This window comes from Camelina sativa, chromosome 7 (assembly GCF_000633955.1).
Source record: "Camelina sativa cultivar DH55 chromosome 7, Cs, whole genome shotgun sequence".
NCBI lineage: Eukaryota > Viridiplantae > Streptophyta > Magnoliopsida > Brassicales > Brassicaceae > Camelina > Camelina sativa.
The window spans coordinates 22,090,793-22,114,227 of NC_025691.1; the positions used below are offsets into that span (position 1 = coordinate 22,090,793).

The 23,435-nt window shown below is 38.2% G+C and overlaps 5 protein-coding genes across 9 annotated transcripts; 1 reads left to right on the forward strand and 4 right to left on the reverse strand.

The window, feature by feature from the left end:
• LOC104701918 (40S ribosomal protein Sa-1) lies at positions 49–2,007 on the reverse strand. Its single transcript, XM_010417680.1, has 5 exons — positions 1,754–2,007; positions 1,013–1,275; positions 726–923; positions 403–616; positions 49–298 (listed from the first exon to the last, which is right to left on the reverse strand). Exons 1-5 carry the CDS (start codon positions 1,896–1,898, stop codon positions 225–227), a joined length of 894 nt encoding a protein of 297 aa, XP_010415982.1. The 5' UTR covers positions 1,899–2,007; the 3' UTR covers positions 49–224.
• On the forward strand, positions 2,178–9,561 carry LOC104701919. Of its 3 annotated transcripts, XM_010417682.2 has the most exons (14): positions 2,178–2,403; positions 2,501–2,672; positions 2,868–2,931; positions 3,018–3,082; positions 3,182–3,259; positions 3,504–3,584; positions 3,973–4,110; positions 4,190–4,288; positions 4,371–5,716; positions 5,970–6,187; positions 6,269–6,417; positions 6,772–6,810; positions 6,891–7,939; positions 8,724–9,561. In XM_010417682.2, exons 2-14 carry the CDS (start codon positions 2,544–2,546, stop codon positions 9,241–9,243), a joined length of 3,975 nt encoding a protein of 1,324 aa, XP_010415984.1. In that variant the 5' UTR covers positions 2,178–2,403; positions 2,501–2,543; the 3' UTR covers positions 9,244–9,561. The 3 variants fall into 3 exon arrangements, with proteins under 3 accessions (XP_010415984.1, XP_010415985.1, XP_010415983.1); XM_010417683.2 differs by lacking the exon at positions 8,724–9,561 and having other exon boundaries at positions 2,498–2,672; positions 6,891–8,681; XM_010417681.2 differs by lacking the exon at positions 8,724–9,561 and having other exon boundaries at positions 6,891–8,681.
• Positions 9,659–14,929, reverse strand: LOC104701920. The gene is made up of 11 exons (XM_010417684.2): positions 14,557–14,929; positions 14,144–14,280; positions 13,873–14,037; positions 13,683–13,782; positions 13,561–13,591; positions 13,422–13,449; positions 13,188–13,340; positions 11,500–13,102; positions 10,228–11,407; positions 10,072–10,134; positions 9,659–9,968 (listed from the first exon to the last, which is right to left on the reverse strand). Exons 2-11 carry the CDS (start codon positions 14,209–14,211, stop codon positions 9,904–9,906), a joined length of 3,456 nt encoding a protein of 1,151 aa, XP_010415986.1. The 5' UTR covers positions 14,212–14,280; positions 14,557–14,929; the 3' UTR covers positions 9,659–9,903.
• On the reverse strand, positions 18,181–19,790 carry LOC104701921 (chaperone protein DnaJ-like). Of its 2 annotated transcripts, XM_010417685.2 has the most exons (6): positions 19,492–19,790; positions 19,239–19,323; positions 19,078–19,145; positions 18,941–18,997; positions 18,622–18,830; positions 18,181–18,434 (listed from the first exon to the last, which is right to left on the reverse strand). In XM_010417685.2, the coding sequence occupies exons 1-5, from the start codon at positions 19,579–19,581 to the stop codon at positions 18,633–18,635; spliced, it is 498 nt and encodes a 165-aa protein (XP_010415987.2). In that variant the 5' UTR covers positions 19,582–19,790; the 3' UTR covers positions 18,181–18,434; positions 18,622–18,632. The 2 variants fall into 2 exon arrangements, with proteins under 2 accessions (XP_010415987.2, XP_019083307.1); XM_019227762.1 differs by lacking the exon at positions 18,181–18,434 and having other exon boundaries at positions 18,454–18,830.
• On the reverse strand, positions 20,645–23,293 carry LOC104701922 (probable complex I intermediate-associated protein 30). Of its 2 annotated transcripts, none has more exons than XM_010417686.1 (8): positions 23,088–23,293; positions 22,501–22,565; positions 22,140–22,253; positions 21,897–21,953; positions 21,486–21,577; positions 21,284–21,364; positions 21,074–21,172; positions 20,645–20,980 (listed from the first exon to the last, which is right to left on the reverse strand). In XM_010417686.1, exons 2-8 carry the CDS (start codon positions 22,550–22,552, stop codon positions 20,789–20,791), a joined length of 687 nt encoding a protein of 228 aa, XP_010415988.1. In that variant the 5' UTR covers positions 22,553–22,565; positions 23,088–23,293; the 3' UTR covers positions 20,645–20,788. The 2 variants fall into 2 exon arrangements, with proteins under 2 accessions (XP_010415988.1, XP_010415989.1); XM_010417687.1 differs by lacking the exon at positions 23,088–23,293 and adding an exon at positions 22,671–23,081.

The following is a 23,435-nucleotide window of genomic DNA, read 5'->3' on the forward strand; positions in this document are numbered from 1 at the left end:
AACCAACAATATCGATTCATATTTGTGATAAAGCCTCAAGGGATAATATAGTAGAAATTTTTTTGATTCAAAACAAAAAAAAAAAGTGCAGAACAAAATAATCTAATTGTCTTAAGGGAAACAAGTGAGAAGAAAAACAGTTACGGTTCGATAACTCTTCAATCCCAAAGGTAACAAAAAAGCATGTCTATAACCCTTAACCATCGAGTAAAAGGCTATCCACTTTAGTCCCAAGTAGAAGCTTGAGCACCTGTGGGTGGCGCGGCAGCATCCCATCCACCTTCTGCTGCTGGAGCAACTGGAACAGCAAAAATAAAACCAAAGAAGAAAGCATTAAAAATCAATATTGCTTGTTATGAGATCCAGAATAGGGTTACTTGTTAATATCTGTCAAAAACTCACCAGCAGAATCACTCCAAGAAGCAGCAGCAGGTGCAGCAGCGATTGGAGCTTGAGCTTCTCCTGGCCATGCACCATCAGGGATCTGAGCAGTAGTCCATTGGTCTCCACCCATTCCGTATTCAGTAGGAGGAAGTCCAAAGTCGGTGGGAGGGGCAGCTTCATCTTCATCCTCTGGCTTAGTCTCCTCAGGCTCCCTGTAAAAGAACAGGTCAACCTGTACAACACAGAATATGAAGCAGTTAATCGACAAACATGGAAAGTTTTAATGAACTGTTCGACTGTCAGAACACAGAGAGATCCAAAAATGATAAGACTCCTCTTACCATGACATCCCACTTCTGTCCACGTTGAATGGTTCCACGCATCTGAAGAACCATGCGAGCAAGAAGCCAGAAAAGACACCCAATGCTGTGCTTTCCCTTGTTGTTGGCAGGGATACCAATGTCAACAAATCTCATTGGAGAGTCTGTGTCACAGAAAGCAATGATGGGAATGTTTCCCAAAGCACCTTCCTTGATTGGCTGCAACACAAGAAATGAATCAAAATCAATACATTAAGCATCAATTGTTATTAGGAAAAAGACTCAATCAGTAAAGAGGAGGAGATTACCTGGTGGTCAGTTCTCGGGTCGGTAAGAATCAAGAGCCTGGGTTCACTGAAGGAAGTTTGCATCTGATTGGTGAAGGTACCAGGAGTGTGCCTTCCAGCAATGGCATTGGCTCCAGTGTATTGAGCAAACTTCAGGACAGCTCTCTGACCATAGGGCCTAGCAGACTGAACAATGATGTCCTGTGGGTTTTCAATGGCAACAATAACACGAGCAGCCATCATGAGCTTGTCCCATGTTTTGCCAAGGTTGAAGATGTAAATACCTGAGAAAGACGACAATCAAAAACAATCAAGTTCCATTCTATATCATTTCGCAGTGCAGATTTAACAAAAACAGACACTAGCACCCAAACAATCTCTAACAGAACCCTTGGCTCATTTCTTAATGACACACTAAAAACACATCCGTAAAGAACAACACCAGAGAAGACACAACAACACGACTTTTGTATGTTATTTATACAATGCAGAGAAGAGCAAGTGATGAACAGCACTAGCTAGTCTCAAGGTTTGAGCATTTCAAGTGAGCAACCGTTTAGATCCGTCTTGTTAATCACTATTTCGGACATAAAGCAGTGAAAAAAAACTAGAACGACCAATAAATCCAAAACCAACGAAGATCATAAAAAAAAAAAAGCGAGAACCCTACAGAGAAAATCTCAACACTCAAATCATCTTACATAACGCATAGTACACAGATTTGCAAAAAAAAAAACAAGAGAATCATATAAGAGAATATACCATCGTTGCGTCTCTTGAAGACGTAACGCTCCATCTGGTAATTGCAATTCTTGGTACCGAGATGAACCTCAGCGGCACACATCATCCTGATGTCAGCTTCCCTCTGGGAGAGCTGTGCTGAGCTAGCAGATCCATTAGTCGCCATTTTCTGATCTCTCTCTCTCTTCTTCTTCTCCGGGACCTTTAAATCGCCGCAGATAAGCTTCAGCTTTGTAAATCACTCACAAGAAGAGAGAGAGGCGTCGAAACTGGTAGCGCTTATAATGGTGAAGGTATTCGCAAAACCCTAATTCCGTAAAAGTCGATATTACCCTCTCAAGGCTGGTTAAAATTAATCGAGCTTAACCAACGGTTTAATTGTCCGGTTTGTATTAAACCGAAATCTAAGTGTACCACAACATCACAAACTCGCCAGCAAAATGATAATTTCTCTCTTCTTGCTAACTTTTGAGTTAGGAAGAACGAAGAACCCTAAAAACATATCATCATCTCTCTTCGATCTCATCTCCGTCCACCTGTGTTTGTGAATTCTCCGTTGCTCGATCCTTAGAGATACCTTACCATTGCTTGTTCCCCGTTTTCTATCTATCCGGTTTCAAACGCAGTTGGAGATCTTGTTTGGATGATCTTCTCTGGAACGAGCTCATAAGGTTTCAGTTTCTTACTTTACGTGATTAGATTATCTTCAATTTTATAGTCTCTGCTCATTTTTGTATCATTGTTTTTTTGGCTGTTGTATTGTAGTAGTACCCCAGACTGGGTTGAGCTTGATCTCCGGAGAGAGTTCGGAATGGGTGTCTCGTTTAAGATATCCAAGGTTGGTAGAAAGTTCCGTCCCAAGATTTCTACTGAATCGGCTACTCCTGATTCTCCACAAGAGCTGAATTCGAAAGCAATCGTTCTATCTGCGAAAACAAAGGTCATTTACCGAGAATTTTACTAAATTTTTAGCACTGAATAATTACAATTCTAGTTTGGGAAGTTGAAATTTTATATTCTTAGATATCATTGTGAATGATGAATCGAGGAATAAGTTGATTTCATTTAATTAAAAAAGGGTCACTTATTTTGGAAAATTATGTATAGATTATCAAATTTATTGTGTTTGATTCAGGCCATTGATGATAGCAATGCTGGTGATGTGTTTTCGAAGTCATCTTTGCCTGATATATCTCCAGGTTAGCATTTCAACAAATTCGACGCCTCATGTTTTTTTGGACTAGTTCGAGCTATGTTATATTGATTGCATTTGCTTTCTCCGCAGAGCATGAAGTTTCCTTCACATTGAGCCTCTTTCCAAATGGGTACTCTGTAGGGAAATCTTCTGAGGTATCTAGTAGAACTTCATGTACTGAGAATTATCTTGTAGTTTCTTGTATTTGATTTTAAACCTTACACATCTAACAGTTATTAATTTTTGAGAACCAGGTTGTGCAACAGACATCCTTTCGAGATGTTCCAAAGGTCTTACAACCGTATGATAGGGCAGCAGAGAGTCTACTTTCGGTAAATATTTCACATTACACGGAAAATAACTTATAAGAACTGTGTTGTTTTATACGAGATTCGAACATGTAATCAAAGTTTTGGTGAATGAATTTACAGTACTTAGATTGAGTAGATGTAAAGACGATGTTTGTTTCTTTCACTTGTTCAACCCCACTTATTCCTACTTGTTCGAATTTCGTTAATTCATTTTTGAGGTATCATTCCACTGAAAATGTATTTGATTGTTCTGGTTACGTTATAGGCAATTGAGGCAGGCAGACTTCCTAGGGACATTTTGGAAGATATACCTTGCAAATTTGTGGACGGGGTGGTTATCTGTGAGGTTAGTTATCTGCAGTAATTTATTTGGATAAAGCCTTCCTTGACCTGCCATCTAGTAAAACAAACTAGGACAAAAATTCCTTAGCCTCGAGAAGTAGTTGTTATTACCATAATTCTTGTTACTGTATTGTCTTCCATAAGTTTCTGAAAACAGTTCAAACTTTTTCAAATATTCAAAATTTTTACACTAATCATGTAATAATTGCACGGGAGTTCAACTACCGAACTCATTTATAGGTGTTTTTAATTGTTTCTGAAACTCATTGGTATTATTGGAACCAGAAGTAAACTTAAAACAGCCTAGTTTTTATCATTCCTCTAAGTGACTGCTCAAGTATCATCTTACATCATGTTTTCTTTTCACTTTTGGTACATATGTACTATTGTAGGTGCATGACTATCGGAAGCATCCGTCAGATCAAGTCTCCCCTGTGGTGAATAAATTGCGCCTTAAGATGTCACTTGAGAATGTGGTCAAAGATATTCCATTAATGTCAGACAACTCATGGACATATGGTGATCTCATGGTAATCACGGTACCTCTTGGATTATACGACATAACACTGAAACCATTATCTTTTGTACTGATCCTTACATCAACTACAGGAAGTGGAGTCCAGGATATTAAAAGCCCTACAACCTGAACTCTGTCTGGAACCTGTACCCAGACTTGATAGGCTGAGTAAGAACCCTGTCTCTGCTAAGGTAATATCCATTAAAAAAACTTCTCGTGTTTCTCTTATCAGTTGCTTTTATAATGTCTAACAGTTTTTTTTCTACCCCGTAGCTCGATTTGTCTCTTTCTACGTTGCGGAAAAAGAGATTAAGGCAAATGACAGAAGTCACAGTCATGTCTCAGAACAAGATTCATGGCAAAAAGGTTTGCATTGATCGGCTTCCTGAAAGTTCAGAGCGAGGATGTATGCCGGGGCAGTTGATAATGCAGCAACCCCATAACAATCAGGCTATTCAAAATCCTGCTACCAATATGCTGGCGGGTTTAAGAACTCAGACCTTGCAAGATGCGCCAAATTCCTCTATGGCCTTGATACCACCTCAGCAACAAAGGTACCTGGGAACTGGAAATATAAGAAACATGCAGGATCAAGGATCAAATTCTGTCAGTGTCTCTGGAGTATCACCTGGAGGACTGGATGCGATGATGTCTTATGGCTCTGATAGTATGAGCCCCAATACATCTTTTCATAGAAAGAGGGAAAGTCAAGAAGGACAAATGTCATCTATGCCTGGTTTGAATAAACGGACAAGGGTTTCACACATGGGTCCTGATGGGGTTCCACATCAACAATTAGGGCAACGCATGGATGGCCTTCATGGAACCGATACGAGTTGGAAAAATGCGCTTCTACAACAGCAAGATATGCTAGGCAGAAGTATTCAGTATCCAAATACAGGTATTCAGAGGTTTTCACCACAGCAAATTGAAGGGGTTATGAATCAGGAAGGTGGTCCCAGTCAATTCCCAGCTTCACAACAGGGGGCAATGCGATACACTTCAAAAGAGGAGCCATTTGAGACTGGTAAAATTGATGGTAGCATGAGAAACAATATGTCGGGTGTGGGAAGTGATGCAAATGAATTGGATCCGCGTATTCAGTCAAGGATGCCCCATAATGCATTCATGAGATCAAATTTCCCTCAAACATCATGGAATGTTAATCCTGGCCAGCAGATTGAAAAAGACCCAAGAAAGGAAGAACAATTTAGTAGAAGAATATCGGCTCAAAGTCCTCGTTTATCGGCAGGTGCTCCACCACAGTCCCCACTTTCATCGAAGTCTGGTGAGTTTTCTGGTGGTTCAATGGGGAATCACTATGGAGCAGTTGCAGCAGCTCAGAAGGACAAGGCTGTCACTTCGATTCCTGCTACTCAGTCAGTGGGTTCTAGTGCTAATGATGCTATGCAGCAAAGACAACACCAAGCCCAAATGGCTGCAAAACGGAGGACAAATTCTCTTCCTAAGACGCAAGTTATGAGCACTGTTGGTTCTCCTGTTAGTGTCAATACAGTGAGTGTCCCAGTTAATGCTAGGAGCCCTGCAGTGGGACCCCAAACTTTGGGCGATCACGCAATCCTTGATAGATTTTCAAAGATTGAACGAGTTGCTGCAAGGTATGAATTTTAAGTAGTCTGTTTTAACTTCGCATCATATTCATTTTTTTAATAATGATTTTTACTTTGACACATGTGATACTTCTCCTTATTCTGATTTTGGCTTTACACTAGAGCATTGTTGGAATTGTCCCACTCTTATCTCATTGCATTTGTGCAAAGAAATAATGTTGGTTGGTGCATGGACATGTTTTGATGCTGTATTTCATAATCTTTATCTGTTGTTTGATCCAGTTTCTTGCTCCATGTTTAGGTACCAACTAAACTGCAAAAAGCATAAGGTGGATGAGTACTCTCGAAGACCTCGTGTGTATGCTAAACAGTCCCTGGCGGTTTGTTTATCAAACCTGTCTAATGAAGAGGACTTCAAAGATGAGGACAAAGCATTATCAAAATCTATTTTTGGTGGGAGTATGAATACATGCAAGAAAAGAGTCATGAACTTTGCTCGGATGGAACGTGTGATGCAAGGTCTGTTTTCTGTTTTAATTAGATATCTGTCGATTGGTGTATTTCTCTATGTGATTGACTCTGACTCTAGTATCATTTCAGGCACTGTCTCTTCGTACGTCCCTAAAATACGAACAAAATTGGTTATGTCAGAGAAGCCCGTCGATGGGACAGTAGCATGGTATCAAGGGGACATAGATGATGGTGATGTTTCTTTGCCTGAAGATAATTTCTTAGCGTTGCCCAATACAGTAAGTTCACAGAAAATTTGACAATTATCGTACTTGCCCCTGTATTCTATTTTGATCAGTAATATCTCTTTAACTTGCATGCACTAACATTCAATGTAACCTGACTTCACATTCAGTAATGTTTTTTGGTTGCTGGGTCATGTTCTAGGGGTTTATGTCTCTGTTGTGAATGCTTTATGTAATTATGAATAGGGTTGGTGTATGGATACTTCTCTCTTGTTAGTTGCTTCTGCCTTGTTTTTCCTTCTCGTCCAATGCGCTGGAAAGGGGGTGGACAATGGATGATTGAATATTATATGCACCACTTATTTTCTTGAATTTATGCTGACTTGCTAATTCGTCTCCTTCTCACAGCACATCGCCGATCTACTCGCTGCTCAATTTAAAATACTGGTACTTCTCGATTCCTGAATCGATTATATCAACTTCTTGGTTCTATGGCTACTTACATATTGATTTATATGTTTATGCAGATGGCCAGTGAAGGATACATGATGGAAGAACATATTCTGGCAAAGCCAAATCATGGGGATGCTGGTCCAGTCAACAGCCAACCAAATTCTGCAGGTGGTTACCCAAGAGGTTACTCTGCAAACGATGGGCAACAGTATGGAGATGCAGTTGCAGGACAAGCGTCTGGTGAGGCATCGAAACAGGGGAATGCTGGAAGTGCACCTATTAACTCAACCCAGAATATTCTTGGAAATGCAAGGATGCTTCCTCCAACAAATTCTCAAGCCTTGCAAATGTCTCAAGGACTACTGTCTGGTGTCTCCATGCCTATGCAACCACAACAGCTTGACCCACAACAATCAGCGTTACTGTCATCACAATCGCAGCAGAAAAATCAACAGTCCATGTTTACACAGCAACAGCATCCACAAATGCAGAGACCATCCATGATACTGCCTACAAATCCGCTATCAGCCATCAACTCGATGAGCCAGAGCTCTGGTATGCAACCGGGTGGTCAGATGGCCAACAAGTATTCGCCTCTCCAACTGCAGATGTTACAGCAGCAACAGGCAGCAATGCAGAAGAAGAGTATGATGGGGCTAGGATCAGGTGTAGGCATGGGTATGGGTATGGGTATGGGAAGCATGGGAAACAGTATTGCTGGGCTCGGAGCTTTAGGCAACCAACTGAATATGGCAGGAAGAGGGATTGGCGGAACCGGAATCTCATCATCAATGTCTGTTCCTGGCATCGGTAATATGGGCCAGAACCCAATGAATCTAAATCCAGCATCAAACTTGAATGCTATAAGCCAGCAACTCCGATCCGGTGCATTAACACCACAGCAAAACGCTCTGTTTACACAGATTAGGATGAACATGACAAGAGGAGGTGTAATGGGGGCTCCCCAAGCCGGGATAAGTGGCGTGTCAGGCGCGAGGCAGATGCACCCCAGCTCAGCTGGACTTTCCATGTTGGATCAGAATTCATTAAACCGAGCTAACCTGCAGCGAGCTGCTGCTATGGGTAACATGGGCCCACCGAAGCTGATGAATGGAATGAATATGTACATGAATCAACAGCAACTCCAGCAGCAACAGCAGCAACTCCAGCAGCAACCACAACAACAACAGTTGCAGCATCAGCAACAGTTACAGCAGCCTATGTCTCAGCCACCTCAGCAGCTAGCTCAGTCTCCGCAGCAGCAGCAGCAGCAGCTACAACAACATGAACTTCCTCAACAAGGACAGCAGCAGCAGCAGGCAACAGCCTCCCCGCTTCAGTCTGTGCTATCACCACCCCAAGTAGGTTCTCCAGCAGCTGGAATTAGCCAGCAGCTACAACAGTCCAGTCCCCAGCAAATGAGTCAGAGAACTCCAATGAGTCCCCAGCAAATGAACCAAAGAACTCCTATGAGTCCACAGATAAGCTCCGGTACGGTGCATCCCATGAGCACAAGCAACCTCGAGGGTTGTCCAGCGAGCCCACAGCTAAGTTCTCAGACAATAGGATCTGTTGGCAGCATCGCCAATTCTCCGATGGAGCTTCAAGGTCCCAAAAACAACTCTGGTGGTAACAATTCCTAATCAAGAAAACTACGATTAGAGTAACATTGTTTATCATCAGGAACCCTTGCTTCACAACATGAGTTGTAATCTAGCGTAGGGACAAGCAGATAAAGGGTATTTAGTTAAGCGTTTGAAGTTTTTGCTTGTAAATTAAGCTTTTGAAATTAAATTAAGATTGGTGACCAAAGCCTGTAAAGAAAGTAAAAAAGAATCATTGTGCTCTGCATGTAAAAGAGTCAAATTATTANTGGGCCCACCGAAGCTGATGAATGGAATGAATATGTACATGAATCAACAGCAACTCCAGCAGCAACAGCAGCAACTCCAGCAGCAACCACAACAACAACAGTTGCAGCATCAGCAACAGTTACAGCAGCCTATGTCTCAGCCACCTCAGCAGCTAGCTCAGTCTCCGCAGCAGCAGCAGCAGCAGCTACAACAACATGAACTTCCTCAACAAGGACAGCAGCAGCAGCAGGCAACAGCCTCCCCGCTTCAGTCTGTGCTATCACCACCCCAAGTAGGTTCTCCAGCAGCTGGAATTAGCCAGCAGCTACAACAGTCCAGTCCCCAGCAAATGAGTCAGAGAACTCCAATGAGTCCCCAGCAAATGAACCAAAGAACTCCTATGAGTCCACAGATAAGCTCCGGTACGGTGCATCCCATGAGCACAAGCAACCTCGAGGGTTGTCCAGCGAGCCCACAGCTAAGTTCTCAGACAATAGGATCTGTTGGCAGCATCGCCAATTCTCCGATGGAGCTTCAAGGTCCCAAAAACAACTCTGGTGGTAACAATTCCTAATCAAGAAAACTACGATTAGAGTAACATTGTTTATCATCAGGAACCCTTGCTTCACAACATGAGTTGTAATCTAGCGTAGGGACAAGCAGATAAAGGGTATTTAGTTAAGCGTTTGAAGTTTTTGCTTGTAAATTAAGCTTTTGAAATTAAATTAAGATTGGTGACCAAAGCCTGTAAAGAAAGTAAAAAAGAATCATTGTGCTCTGCATGTAAAAGAGTCAAATTATTATTAGGCTGTCGATATGTAGCCAGTGTCTGCTTGAGGCTATTTTGGAGATGTTTTGTTTAAACATACAGTAATATATATTTGTTGTTCAATTGTTGCGCTTTGTTTACTGCTAAGGTTCTACAAAAGAGAGCTAAACACTTGATCCTAAGTTATGGAAAAAGAGATTTCGTTGCATGCGCATCAAAGTATAAGAAGGCCAGAAACAAATTGGACTCAAAATTGCCAAAATCACGATGTAGGTACAAAAATTCGGATAAATGATAAATCTTGTTCGCTAAACAAAATGTACACAAACAATCGACAAAATTACTAAGCCGGCTGATAAGGACCCATCTGAGTTATGGTACCAGAAATCTTGTGTTACCCACCAAAAGAATCTGACTATTTTCTTTCTTTACCTGCGCAGCCGTGCAAGATTTTTCTTAATCTCTTTATCTTGGCTTTGCATCATTTCCTTTTCCCCTGAATGTGGAGAGCGAGAAGAACGACTTTTGCGCTGTAAAGAAGAAATAATATAATTCAGAGGAAGATCAAATGAAGAGAAATCTTGCATTCAGCATGAGTGAATAGGCAAGAAAAAAGGAAAAACAAGTTTTGACCTTTGAAGTTGCTTCCAGACAGTTGATGATCATCTTTCAGCTCGGATACAGAGATATTGGAGGCTTGAAAAAGAAACATGAGAACAACCAAATACGTAAGAACTCGCGATAGCATTAAACTAAGAGCGGTTAAAAAGCAAATATTATTAGAACTACCTTGTTCAGGGAACTCGCTCTCATGAAACCCATCCTCAGAGAGATGACTTTGTAGAGATCCCATTCTCGACTTTCTTAAATCCTCTGATGATCGATCCGCAAAGTCTCTCCTATCTTCAACCTCATCATCTCCTTCGGAAGTCGTTACAGATACCCAATCCATCATCAAGCTTTCTGCACCGCGGCTTTTTCTTCCAAACTTTAGCAACCGCTTAAACCCTTTACTTAAATCCTTCTTTGACTGGAACTGAGACGTGTTATTAGCAGCAGCAGCAACGGTAACAGGACTCTGAGCCGTTCCCCATTTCTTTCTCATCCGAGAACTCCATGACGCAGGGCTTCCCATGGGAGAATCCACAGAAGCATCAACATCAGACGAGTGCTCATGAGGATAGCTGAATGAGTGTTGTAGGTTTGCATTCCAAGAAAGAGGACTTTCTCCAGGTGAGTCCATTAATGAGGCAGCAGTAAGAAATGTTGGAGGCACAGTGGCAGGCAAGAAACTACAGTTATCTTCTCTTGAATGATCAACTTTCTCATACACCTCGCTTAGTGTTGGATTTCCATCCTCAAAACCTAGTGCTTCCTCTTCTTCATCATCTCTAACATCATTCTCCAAGACCTCTTCTGCCTCAGCTTCAGGCTCATCATATTCTTCATTTCTTAGACTCTCAGATATATCAGAGTTCACTCTTAGAGAGGCCTTCATATCATCGGAGCAGAGAGTGGAAAATTCTGTGAAGTCTATGCTCCCAGAAGAGCTTTTCCTTAATGATCGAGGTCTTTGGAGAGGTGTATCTTCCTTGAGATTCTTGGTGCGACCACTACTTCTCACCTGTGATCGCATAGTAGTTTTGACAGCTAAAGAAGATGGTTTCGTGTTTTCCTTTATAAGTTCAGAAAAATTAGGAACAGATTGTGCGAGTGACTTGTCTGATCTTCTCCTCCCAGAAGAGGTGTTTGAAACTTTACCTGATGGTTTTGGAACCGATGCTGCAGTTCGCGGGGTAATAGAAGAAGACATATTCCTGTTGTTGGGCTGAGGCTTTCTAGCTTGGGAACTCCGAGAAGCAATGTTGCCAACTGATTGTTGTTGTCCACTGGCTGCTTTATCTTTCCCCCGAGGTTTCTGTTCAGAGCAGTCTTCATCTTCTTCGCTCTGAAATGAGTTTATAGGATGCTGCCAAAAAGACAGTCTCATCAATATAACACGTCTTAACAATTCAAGAAACAGAGGAAGAACATTTCGAAGTGGACCTAATGCTAAGGTACCTGGTACTTTTTCGTACTTGACCGAGAATTAAAAGACCTGAATTTCTCTGCACGCTGACGAGTACTTGATAGTGAATCTTGTCTCTCAGACGAAGATGCAGACAATTTAGCCTTCATCTCAGTCCTACTTTGCTCAAGAGCCTCTTGCATAGACTTCAATTTTGTTTCCTTCTCACCTTTTTTCAAACTCCATTCTTCTCTCAGTTTGGCATCCCTTTTCTTCATATACTTCTCATAAAACTTTCCTTTAGAATCATCCGTAAGACTAAGGTCCGAAAAATTCCTTCGCAGTGCCTCCCCACCTTTGTCTTTATCACCAACCAAGGGAGTCATGAGCTTTGAAAGATCACCAGAACCGCCACCAAGAGAAAGCCTTTGGTATGCAACCCCTATAGAATGATGAGATGGCTCTGGCTGCGCAACTTGGGTTTCACTTGGCTTACCACGTCTGGAAGAACTTGACTGATCCCCTGGAACTCGGAGTTTATGCTCAGCAAAAAGCTTTTCAAGCTCATTTGCCTTCACTTTCAACTCATCATTAGCCCCTGGATTATCCTTTGACAGTCTTGTCCTCTGTATTTGATCCACCGATGAAGTTGGAAACCTATTACTGTTAGCTCGAACCTGCCTGCTCTCCCCATCGTCATTGAATTGTGGTTTCTGAGATAACACTGGTTGTTCCTCTGATGGAACCACTTCTTTCTTCTTGATCCAGCCAAAAGAAGATCTAGACTGCGGTTGAGAAGCCAAATCCCCCTGAAAGCTAGCTTCTATATGGGCTGACCGAGATCGTGCATGGCGTGAAGGAAACATGGCTGATGATTGTGATACATTGTTGGCTTTGAGTTCATAACCCTCCTCTCTCTGTCTGGATTTAGCATCACTCATGACATTCAGAAGCCTACCGACATGACTATCAGTCTGGTTTTGTGAAGCAGAAGAGTCATTTGAATCAATCACTGATCTGGACTGAGCATCAGAAGTATCTTCAACTCCTGAAACTGAACTCTTTTCAGTAGTGACTCTTCCTCGAGAAGCTTCGTCATACCCAAAGTTTTCGGAGTCACTCTTCAGCTCATATTTGACCTCATCGCTCTTTTTAAAGCTTTCATTGAAATCAGTTAGACCTGTGGTATGAGGAACAGACGAAGAAGTCGAAGAGGGATCCCCTGAGACACTCTCCAACTTCTTTTCCGATGTCAAATCAATGCTCATGTCACTCACAATACTGCTTCTTCTCAGGACAGGTTTCTCATAGGAAGTAAGATCCGAGGAGTGTCTCCTCAGCTCGGTAGATTTAGTAAGAGCTACAGGTTTGGTTCCCACAGAGTTTGAGTTTTCCTTCTGTTTGTTTTCAAAGAGGTTAATCCTATCTTGCACACTGAGTCGTCTTGTGTGTTGGCTGGTCTTAACTGTAGACGAGGTTACATCCAGAGTTTCATCATTTTTTTCCTCTTCATTCTTTTTGGTACTTGTAGTAGCAGCACACTGTTGCATTTGATGTTCTCTTTCATTTGCCGCATTTTGCTTCGGGTGTGTGCCATCTTTTTCGATCAAGTCTGGCCTTTTCTTCCATACTGAGATATATTTGCTGCATGCTTCACTGAAAGAAATATTCCAATTAGAACAAACAACAAAACATGAAAAATGGTTCAGAAATGTAAAGTAGAAAATAACAAAAGGCTTACTCCAATTGATGTGCACCAAATTTATAAGCAAACTGTTGGAGTTCGGAAACAGTATGAGGGTTGAAACCGCTAGCTGATGCATGAGAAATGGACATTGTTAAGTCCTTTTTAATAGCTTCAAGTCTTAAGTCTATAGCCCTTAAAAGCTCCTTCCTGAGTATAGAGAAAAAAACAAGTAATCAATGAAAAACTCTTTAAACTGTGATAAAGGCAGAAAAAGCAGAAAAGCTTTACTTGGTGGCATCTGCTGCGGCTCCATCATCTGAAACCGAAGAAAATAGGATTCAAATTGATGTTCAAGATCAATGTTCTCCGGAATTGCAAAAAGGACGGAAAAACAAAAACAAAACAACAACAGTGAAAGCAAACACACCTGATGCACCAAACTTTGAGTCTTCGCTCCGCTTTAAGAACCAAAGAAGACAACATAACATTTTAGTAAAGGTCAGTCAAGAATCACAACAAGAAGTTAAGTTTCAAAACAGTGGTTACAACCTGCGAGTATAATGTCCGAGCTGCTTCCAACTGCAACATCTCGGAATAATATGTATTGACCTTTTCCAGAACTTCTGGACTATTAACAAATTGAACAAATCTGAGAGACAAATGTCGGATGAAAACTATTAGTATTCCGAAAAAAGAAAGGCTGCTAAAAATGAACTTGAATTATCATTTGTTGTAAAACCTCTCTAATGTTTTTTTAGTGAACCAAGTGTTGTTGCTTTTCTCAACCTCCAATCTAATAGGTGACGCCTGTGATTCAAGAACTTTTAAATGATTGACAAAGGGTTCAATCAACCCGGAAGCTAGCTTCTCTGTCTGTTCATTACTTGATACAAACAGCTCACATCTGTCAAAAGAAACACACACACACACACACTTACTTGTTTATAAAAATAAAATAAAAACAAAAGTGGAAGAAATGAGGACCACTCTAAGAGAAAACATATACTCACCGTGAATGCTTTGGTGACAATTCGAATACCGCATAATCAAGAACCGTATCTGACCTCATTTTTTTCATAAAAACCACAGAGATATCACTGAGATTAATAGAATTCAACTGAAGAATCTCAAATCCATGCCAAGAAACCTGAGATATACAATAAGAGAAACTGTTTTAAGTAAAAAAAAAAAAAAAAAGAAACGGAATATAAGGAAGAGAAAACAACACAGGTCACAGAAAACAGAGAAATCGAGGATCTAGTCCTCAGACACAGATGGTTCTCAGATCTGATTCTCACTACTAAAGTAAACCCAAACATAAAAATCCAAACTTGAAAACAAACAGCTTCAGAAATCTAAAAAAATCATGCAAAAAATCCACCACATTCGAGAAATGCAGGGTTTGATCAAAAAAAGAACATACCAAGATCCTCTTAGCCGATCCAGCATTGAGCTGGGGACCTTTCAAATCCTCAGTTTTTCTTAGCTTAATCGAAGTTCTAATTCGGCACTAGACGTCTTCAAGAAGAAGAAACCCTAAGAATGTTGTCACTTCACTACTGGTTTTGCTCAAAACAAAAATGCAAAAATCTTTCCTTTTTTCTTTTTTTTTTTTGCTCCCACTTCTCTGTGCTCTTTATAACCAAGCTCAAAACCAACACACTCACTCTCACACACACACACACACTCTCTCTCTCTCTACGTACAAAAAGACACTGCCTTTAGAGAGAGAAAATATGCGGAGCGTGTTTAGAGGCACAGAGAGAGAGAGAGAGTGTTTCCTTATTCAGACAGCTTCTTTTCCGTCGAATGTCGTCTTCGATTTGGAAAAACTAAAGATACAACCTCGGTGCTGAATTTACCAATATACCCTCAAGATGACAAGATCTTACACCGGTTAAATATCTAAACCGAGACAGCTAAACATCAAAACACCGAATCCTCTGTTACTTACTTGTACTAGCTTCTTTACTAAACCGATTTTCTTTCTACTTGATTTAGTGTTGATTATTTTGATAACCGATTTGTTACCATTGGGTATGCATTCTCCCGGTTAATGAGGGTAATCTCGTAATTTCATATGGGTAAGAAGCCAATGCTATACTATATAGTCTAGGAGGACTCTTCAGCTAATAAGTGAACATCAATTTAACAATAAGTTTTTTTCACCAAGAATAAAATCCGAATCCGAAAATCCGAACTGAATCCAAACCGAAAAAATCGGATAAAAACCGAACCGATATTGAGGAAATAACCGATTGATTTTTGTTTTCATTACTTTTGGATATCGGATTAAATCTGATCCGAACCGATAGCCAATAGATATCCGAATATAACCGATAATATAAGAAACAACTTTATAAAGATAGATGTATACGTAACTATATAAGATATACATGAATCATAGATATAGATATACACACCTAACTATATACAATATACACAAATCGTAGATATACTCCTATATCTATGTTATTGTTTACTTTAGTTTTTATTTTTTATCATTGACACGGTCTTATATCTCACTTTGGATGTTAGTAGGTCACACTTTTATGTATTGATATAATTTTATGTTAGTTTGAACTTTAAACTTGTTATTTGTTTTATTTCTATTTTTTCACATACTCGGTTAGCATAGTTTTTTTGGATACAATCGTATTAAAAAAATATCCGAATAAAAGCTTATCCAATAAATTTGGTTTAATTTTGGTTATCGACAATATATCCAACCGATCCGAAATTTGAATTATCCAAACCGAAACCGATCCGAATTTTTTAAATATCCTAATGGATGTTAGAGCCAATATCCAAAAAATCCGAAATCTGAAATATCCAAACCGAATCCGATCCGATATCCGAACGCCCAAGCCTAATTTTTAGAACTTGTTTATTAACTTTGTGAAATAGTGAAAAGAAAATATTAATAAAATTATCGGTTTTTTTTTTATATATATTTTTTTGATCAATGACCTCTTCTTCCTTTCAAAATCAAACCCTTCTCGAAGAAGGTAATCTGAAACCTCAGTGTTTTTCTGGTATAATCAAGTAAAGATTATAATAATAGTATGGTTCTGAAAAGATTTTGTTGATCAGTTAGGTGAGAAGCAAATGACGATGACAGTAGTTGCTGGCAATTGTATATACTCTATTTACCAATCAAACCCTAACATTAATTCTAAATGTAGCATTAATTTCTATTAGATGTATAAGAAATACTGTACCAAATCTCATTAATTATCTGATTAATTTCGGCAACGAACCTAATGTTTTTGGATGTTTTGAGGGTGGTTGCCAACAATGCCACATGGCCACATCATTGCGTTTGTTATGATTTCTCTTTCCCTCCATTTTTGTTAGTATGATTTAATCAAATCATATTAGTTATTAGATCACCCACATCTTCTTAATTTTGTTTATACCAATATGACACAGATTCCGTACCATCCCAACTTAATTTTTGTGCAACTATATATAGAATTATTTGAGCTGTCTGAATTTACATCAGTACAAATCAAATAATGTTACATCACAAACGACACCTCTGATTAGATTTAAAAAAAAAACGTTTTCTGCATCTAACCAACCAAACACAACCATAACAATACGAATAGAAAAGCAGCATACCACAGTAACAAACATTTTTTTGCAAGGAAAAGCATTATCTGATCATATGAAAGATTCAATGTGTGCAAATCAAATAATGTTTTTCCTTGCAAAAAAATGTTTGTTACTGTGGTATACTGCTTTTCTATTCGTATTGTTATGGTTGTGTTTGGTTGGTTAGATGCAGAAAACGTTTTTTTTTTTTAAATCTAATCAGAGGTGTCGTTTGTGACCAACAGAACAAAAACAAAAACTAAGCTTGGACTAAACCAGTAAATCAGCAAGCAATGAGACACGATGAATGAAACATGAACAATAAAAAAGTATTAACTTGGTCTTAAGAGCCCATATTATATTATGGTTTGGATATATTGGACCTTAACGCACTCGACCTAGCTAGCCCACATTTTTGTTACACTAAAAAGTGTTTTGTCTTTTCTTTTCATTTTAGTCACATACTGATGCACGATAAAAAGAAATGGTCTATATCAAAGTAGTAAATTCAGTATGATGAGGAGCCAAAATCAGTCTGATCCACTCTAAATATGTAAGATTTGTACTCAAATAGTGAATACCAATTTTGGATCCAGATATCATAATATGATTTTTAAAAATTAAAGAAAATTGTTAAATATATTGAAAAAAAATAGTTTTACATATGTCAAGGATAAATATCCGAAAGTTGTCAAAAAAAAAAAGGATAAATATCCAAAAGCCACGCATCTTAATCCGTATTTTAAAAGGACTATGGAGATCACTAATTCACAACATAAATAATATACTATGTTCATAAATAAACATCAACAAAACAAACAGATTCATAAATAATTATAAAACTGAATACTGTAACATTATTTTACAGAATCAGAATTGATGCCAAACAAATTATAAAAAAAAAACTTTTAGGAACAAAAATAGGCAGCGGTTTTTACAAGTTGAGCAACTTTTATGTCAAATGTAAAGTAATGGACCAGATTCAGTGTAAAGGCCACTAATTATTCTCAACTTGTAATAAGTAATAACTAATAAGAACAAGTTTATGTATTATGTCATCCAACTTGTAATTTTGTTTATCATATAAAGTTATAGTAGCGTGTAACATGATTTTCAGTTTCTACACTACTATTTAATTTAAATGATATTTCGTTTTCATAGGGAGAAAAAAACGACTCGCAATCGCAGCCGCAGGTCTAAAGAAGATAGTGAAGATTTGTTATTTACGAAAACAAAAAAATGACAACTATCACAAAACAAAAAAATGAGTAGCTTTGTCACTTGATCCTACTTCCAAAAAGTTTATATTCCTCACGGCGAAGAAAGATACTATTTCCAATATTTTAAATTTTCTTATTACAGACTGGATCAAATCAAACTATCACATACGAGAGTTCGTGGAGATTCATAAGTTCTAAAATATCCAAAATTTCATCATTACAAATATGAATACGAGTATTCTAGCTTTATCGAACGCTAGATTCCTGTCTGTTGCTTTAATTTAATTGGGTTTTAGGTTTTCTTGTACACTTTTCGTATGCATTGTGTTTTAATGTAGTAGACACAAACTCATTCTCTCTCACGAACCTTACATACCTCAAAAACAAGGTTCAAACGACCTAGAAGGTTCAACTTATTGTATACATATACCATATCTTAGCAACACGACAACGGGAAATCTCGTCCATGGACCACCCTACAAACCTTTATGAAAACATCAATATTATGGTCAACATCGGTTTCATGATAAGTCTGAAAATAATTCTACAACATACGTTTTCATTTACATGCTTTTTTCTTATATACTAGTATATACATAGAAGAAAAAAAAAATACAAAGAAGTTTTAAGAAGAAAAAAATCAACAAGGATGGATATATAAACTAAAATACCTTACTAGAACTTATACAACCATAGTTTTGTCACGAGTGTTCATTTTGTTTGGAATATCATTTGATAAATCATCGCTGTGGACCGAAGTAGTAGATGTGCTACTAAATGGCGAATACGAAGACGAACGAGTTTTGATGAATTGATCGTTCACATCATCCTTCAACAATTCTTCAAACAACTCTTCAAATTCCTCTAAGCTTTCGTTCCCCTGTTTCAAATTATGGAAAAATCACACTCAGCACCGTTAACATCATCACCATAATAGTAACCAGTACTACTAAAAAATAAGCAATAGTAACGGAGTAATGATATGTTTACCGTAGATTGAGTTTGAGCCATTAGTGTCACCATCTCATTTATGAAATCAGCCATTCCCTACAACGCAATAAAATTTGTATTTATGGTCAGAAAAAAAAAATAGTAAAAATTCGTTTAGTAGCTAAAAGAGAACCTACAGTTTCGTCGTCATCACTATCATACGCACCGACGTCATACAGCAGCCTCTTGTTCGAATCCGACAAAACTGTTGTGAACACAGTTTGATTAACAAAACGGTCGGAACAGACCAATAAATCAATCAGACCCGGTTAAAGAGAAAACCGGATGAATAGTTTACCGGAGTAGGCTCGTTGAATGGATTGGAACTTCATCTTGGCTTCTTCTTTCTTAATCTCTTCATGAAACCGATCTGGATGCCATTTCTAACACACATAAAAAAAAAAAAAAAAAAAAAAANAAAAAAAAAAAAAAAAAAAAAAAGTAAAAACTAATATTAATCAACACAAAATGCAAAACCCGATCGCATTCAGACCAGTATAAAAAGAAAAAGCCAAAAAAGACAAAGAGAGAAAATATTGTGAAAAACCAACCAGAACAAGGTTCTTGTAAGAAAGTTTGAGATCTCCTTGTGTACATTCGTTGTCCAAATCCATAACAGCGTACAAGTCTTCCTTCTCCATTGATATAGGATTGAGTTAAAAGAGATATATGAAAAGAAGAGATCTTCTTTGGAGTTTAATGGAAGCAAAGAGAGGGAATATAGATGTGGAAGTTGATGTATGTATAGATGTTGTGTGGATACGCGTGGACGTGGAAGAAGAGAAGAAGAGAAGAGAAGGTAAAAGAAGCAGTGTGTTTTTTCTTTGATATTTTGGGTATCGTGCCTTCTTGTGTTATACTATAATACTATATATATACATATGGGGGTACCAAAGAATAATCGAGAAACTCGCCACTTGAACTAGTTGTTTATGTTTAATCTCGTTTTAGACATCATCTTTTAATAAAACTTTTTTAAGTATTAGTCTTATTTTAGTCATATCTTCTGAGTGCAACCAATTCGAACTTAGACGACATTTTTTCCCTAGTTTTGACAACTAAATGAACGGAATATTATGCAACTTTTTTATATTTAAAATTACGGGAAAAAAGTACTCACGTTTTCTTCTTAGGCTGGACGGGGAATACAAAAATATAAATATCAAAGATATGACTATTGACTAGTTTAGTTTTAGAGGAAGAATGAGAAACTAAAAGCAAAAAAAAAAAGAAAAAAAAAAAGAAAGAGTTACTTTCACTTTAATTTCTTTTTGACTAATTAGTTTAAACTTTTTAACAAAACATGATACATTTGCTTTTCATTCTTTCTTCTTTTCTTCTATTGTTTATCAACCATATCCAAAAGATTAATCAAGGAAGAAACATTTTTTCCACCCAATTGTAGACTTTATGTATAGTATATATTTGCTTCTAAATTAGTAGAATATTATGCATATCTCTACACTATGATCTTGCTAAAATTCAAATAAGGGATTTTGTATAATGAAACTTACATTAGGTCAAATACATTTGAAAAAGTTTGGTTCAAGAATTTAATTATATAACTTTCTCGCCACTTTAAGGTAAATTGGGCAACTTGCCATCCCATTTGGGACCAAATAGTATATTTTCTTCCTTTCTATTTAAACCAATCAATTTGCTGCAAGTCAATTCATAAGCAGCGTTTTTGGTCTATCAACTTGCTGTAAGTCAATTCATAAGCCTTATTATTGCTCATCAACTTGGATACGGTTTACCCAAATCCCGGTTAAACTAGTCAACCAGAGAACATATTGTATATTTTTAATGGTTTCTCAAATTGTTCATCAGAAAGCTTTTTCTTCATCTTCATGGCCTTCTCACTGCTTTGATCCAGTCAATTTCTACTCGGAAATCGCCTGCGCCTGATTTAGCTCCAATGAAACCACCTCCTTGTGCGTTAACTGATAGAGACATACCCACAACACGACCTGGATTCATCTCCATTTCTGCATCTATCACATTCCCTTTCCATGTTGGTAAGTAGCGAGTAAGAGGAACCTGATCAAGAAGAAGAAAATGTCATACTTGGGGTTACAACAAAAATCCATTTTTTTACACTGGTTGATTTGTAGAAGAAAGTATGAGACTTGCCTTAGCTGTATACCAGTTTCCCTTTGGAGCAAAAACAAAAGCCTGCCATGAGTTATCTTCTGCTTGCCCTGGCGAGTTCACCCAGTTCTCGGTATATATCTGAAATGGAATCGCAGTTTAGTCATTAAGAAACAAAAGTTGTACTCCTTGAACCCTTTTGTTTCATCTGGAGCAAAAGGACGTGAGTATTGAGAAGAGCATGAGACTCACAATAGAGATATAGCACCTTCCATCTCCTTTGAGCCTCAGGGCTATGGAATCATACCCGTCGAGATCAATAAAGCCATCAAACTACAGAAATGGAAAGGTGGTTTAGTTAAGTAAGTTGCGCTTTAAACTCACTCGCAACTTTGGTTTGAATTGATGATGTGATGATTAGTAATAAAATAAATATAGAAGCTATGTTTTTAACCTTCTTCGACCGCATTCCACAGAAACCACTCCGACTGATATTCCATTTTGAACCTTCACTCATTTCCGTAGAGAGATTCCCAGAGAAAACACCTATCAAGAAAAATTCATGATGAGAGTTAGAAACTATGGTGCGCATATCAAGAAATCTCATACTCTCAGCAGAGGTACGTTGTAGAACCCAAACAGCTCAACCAGGGAACTCGTAGATCAAGATTTTTCAAAAGATATAAAAAGTTTCTTGTTATTCATTAACGTTTCCATGCCTCCAGTTATGAGCAAATCATCACAATATGTACAAGTCAGAAAAGCATAGCTGTGTTTCAAGAATCTGCCTTGCACAAACTGGTTGTATCAGACCCAAGCCAAAAAGCAACAGACGGTAAGGCACACTTGATTAAAACATACTAACCAGTGCAATCTGATCCATTTCCTCCATCTTTAATTTCCAAGGAAGCCGAAGATAATCCTATAAAGTAAAATATCAACACGATAATGAGGAGATCAGATGAAGAGTAGTTATGCAGTGAATATATTCAGAATCTTTTCTCATCTCAGTAATTGTTAATATGAAGCAAAAGAAGATATCAAAACAGGCAATAGGTTCTGTAACGTGATTATGAGCAGATCCCTCCAACCTGTGTGCTCTAAGTACCTCCATATTCAGAATCAGAATACAAGTGCCATGTCTTAAGGTCTTCTTTTGAGTTGAACTTGAATATACACTTCTCTACAGGAGGTACCCATTCTTCGAGTTCCCAAGTTAGAGCTACAGAATGTACATTGTGAAAACATGTTAGAGACTAGCTAAAAGCATGCAAAGCAGAGTGAGAAAAGTTTGTCCCCAGCGAGACTAGTCTTGAAAAAAAAATATATACTTTCCAATCAAAAAAGCACTTGACTCTGATTACAAACAAGAATTAGTATTCATAGCAATTATATGCACACCAATAGCAAGAAATACAATCAGTTGAACATGGTAAATGAGGCAGCAGAAGAAAAAATGGAAAAAGTACCCTTCTTTGTTGCATTCACCGAAGCTTGCCACAATGATCTAAACCGTGACATAGTTGTGAGGTTCCTGGATCAACGAGAACAGCACTGACTGGTTAATTACTCCCCCAAATGAAAATGGAAAATACATTAATAACCCACAGACTGATAAGAAGTGGTTGCAAGTTCCAACCTTTATCACAAATTCTACTCAAAAGAGAGTCATGGAAGATCATCTCTTTGGAAACTCAAGCACAACGCAAAAACCCAATGATGTATTAATTTTATGCATGGAAGAGACATAAACAAATTTTACTGCAGCTGAATTCGGAGATGGAGCTAGGATCTTTTGAATAATCAAACTGAGAAGAACCCATTAATGGATTCCCTGAAAAACCTTACATTTGCCCATTGAGGCATTTCAACAAACACTTGGAAGACAAGAATTGGTAAAATCAAAGCAACCCATAGGCTCAAAAAACAAGAAAGACCAAAGAAGATCACAGAAACCAAAAATCAACCAGAATTGAATATTATCCTTGAGAATTCCACAGGAAACTGCACAAACAAATACAAATCATCAAGACAAAGGATGAGTTTTGGTTTTCACCTGCTGAAAGCTTTCAGATAGTTTTTTCCTTCTAACTCTCTTATTAGAGAGTCTTTTTTGCTAATCCGTTTTTATTGTTGAGACCTTCTCTTTAATTTAGAGTGTTTGACACACACTACAGGTTTGGTGCTTCTTTTAATCATGGGACGTGGAACATAAATGAAACATATCAAAGACAAGAGTCCATCAGTAAATGTGACATATCTTAATCTGATCATCATCTCTCTAGACTCTTTATCCCCTAGTTGTTTCTGCCACACCAAACGTTGTTCGGTTCATAACTTCCATCCATCACCTTGCACGGCCCACTAAGACACAGCATCTGTTTTTGTTTTCTTCTTCTAGTAG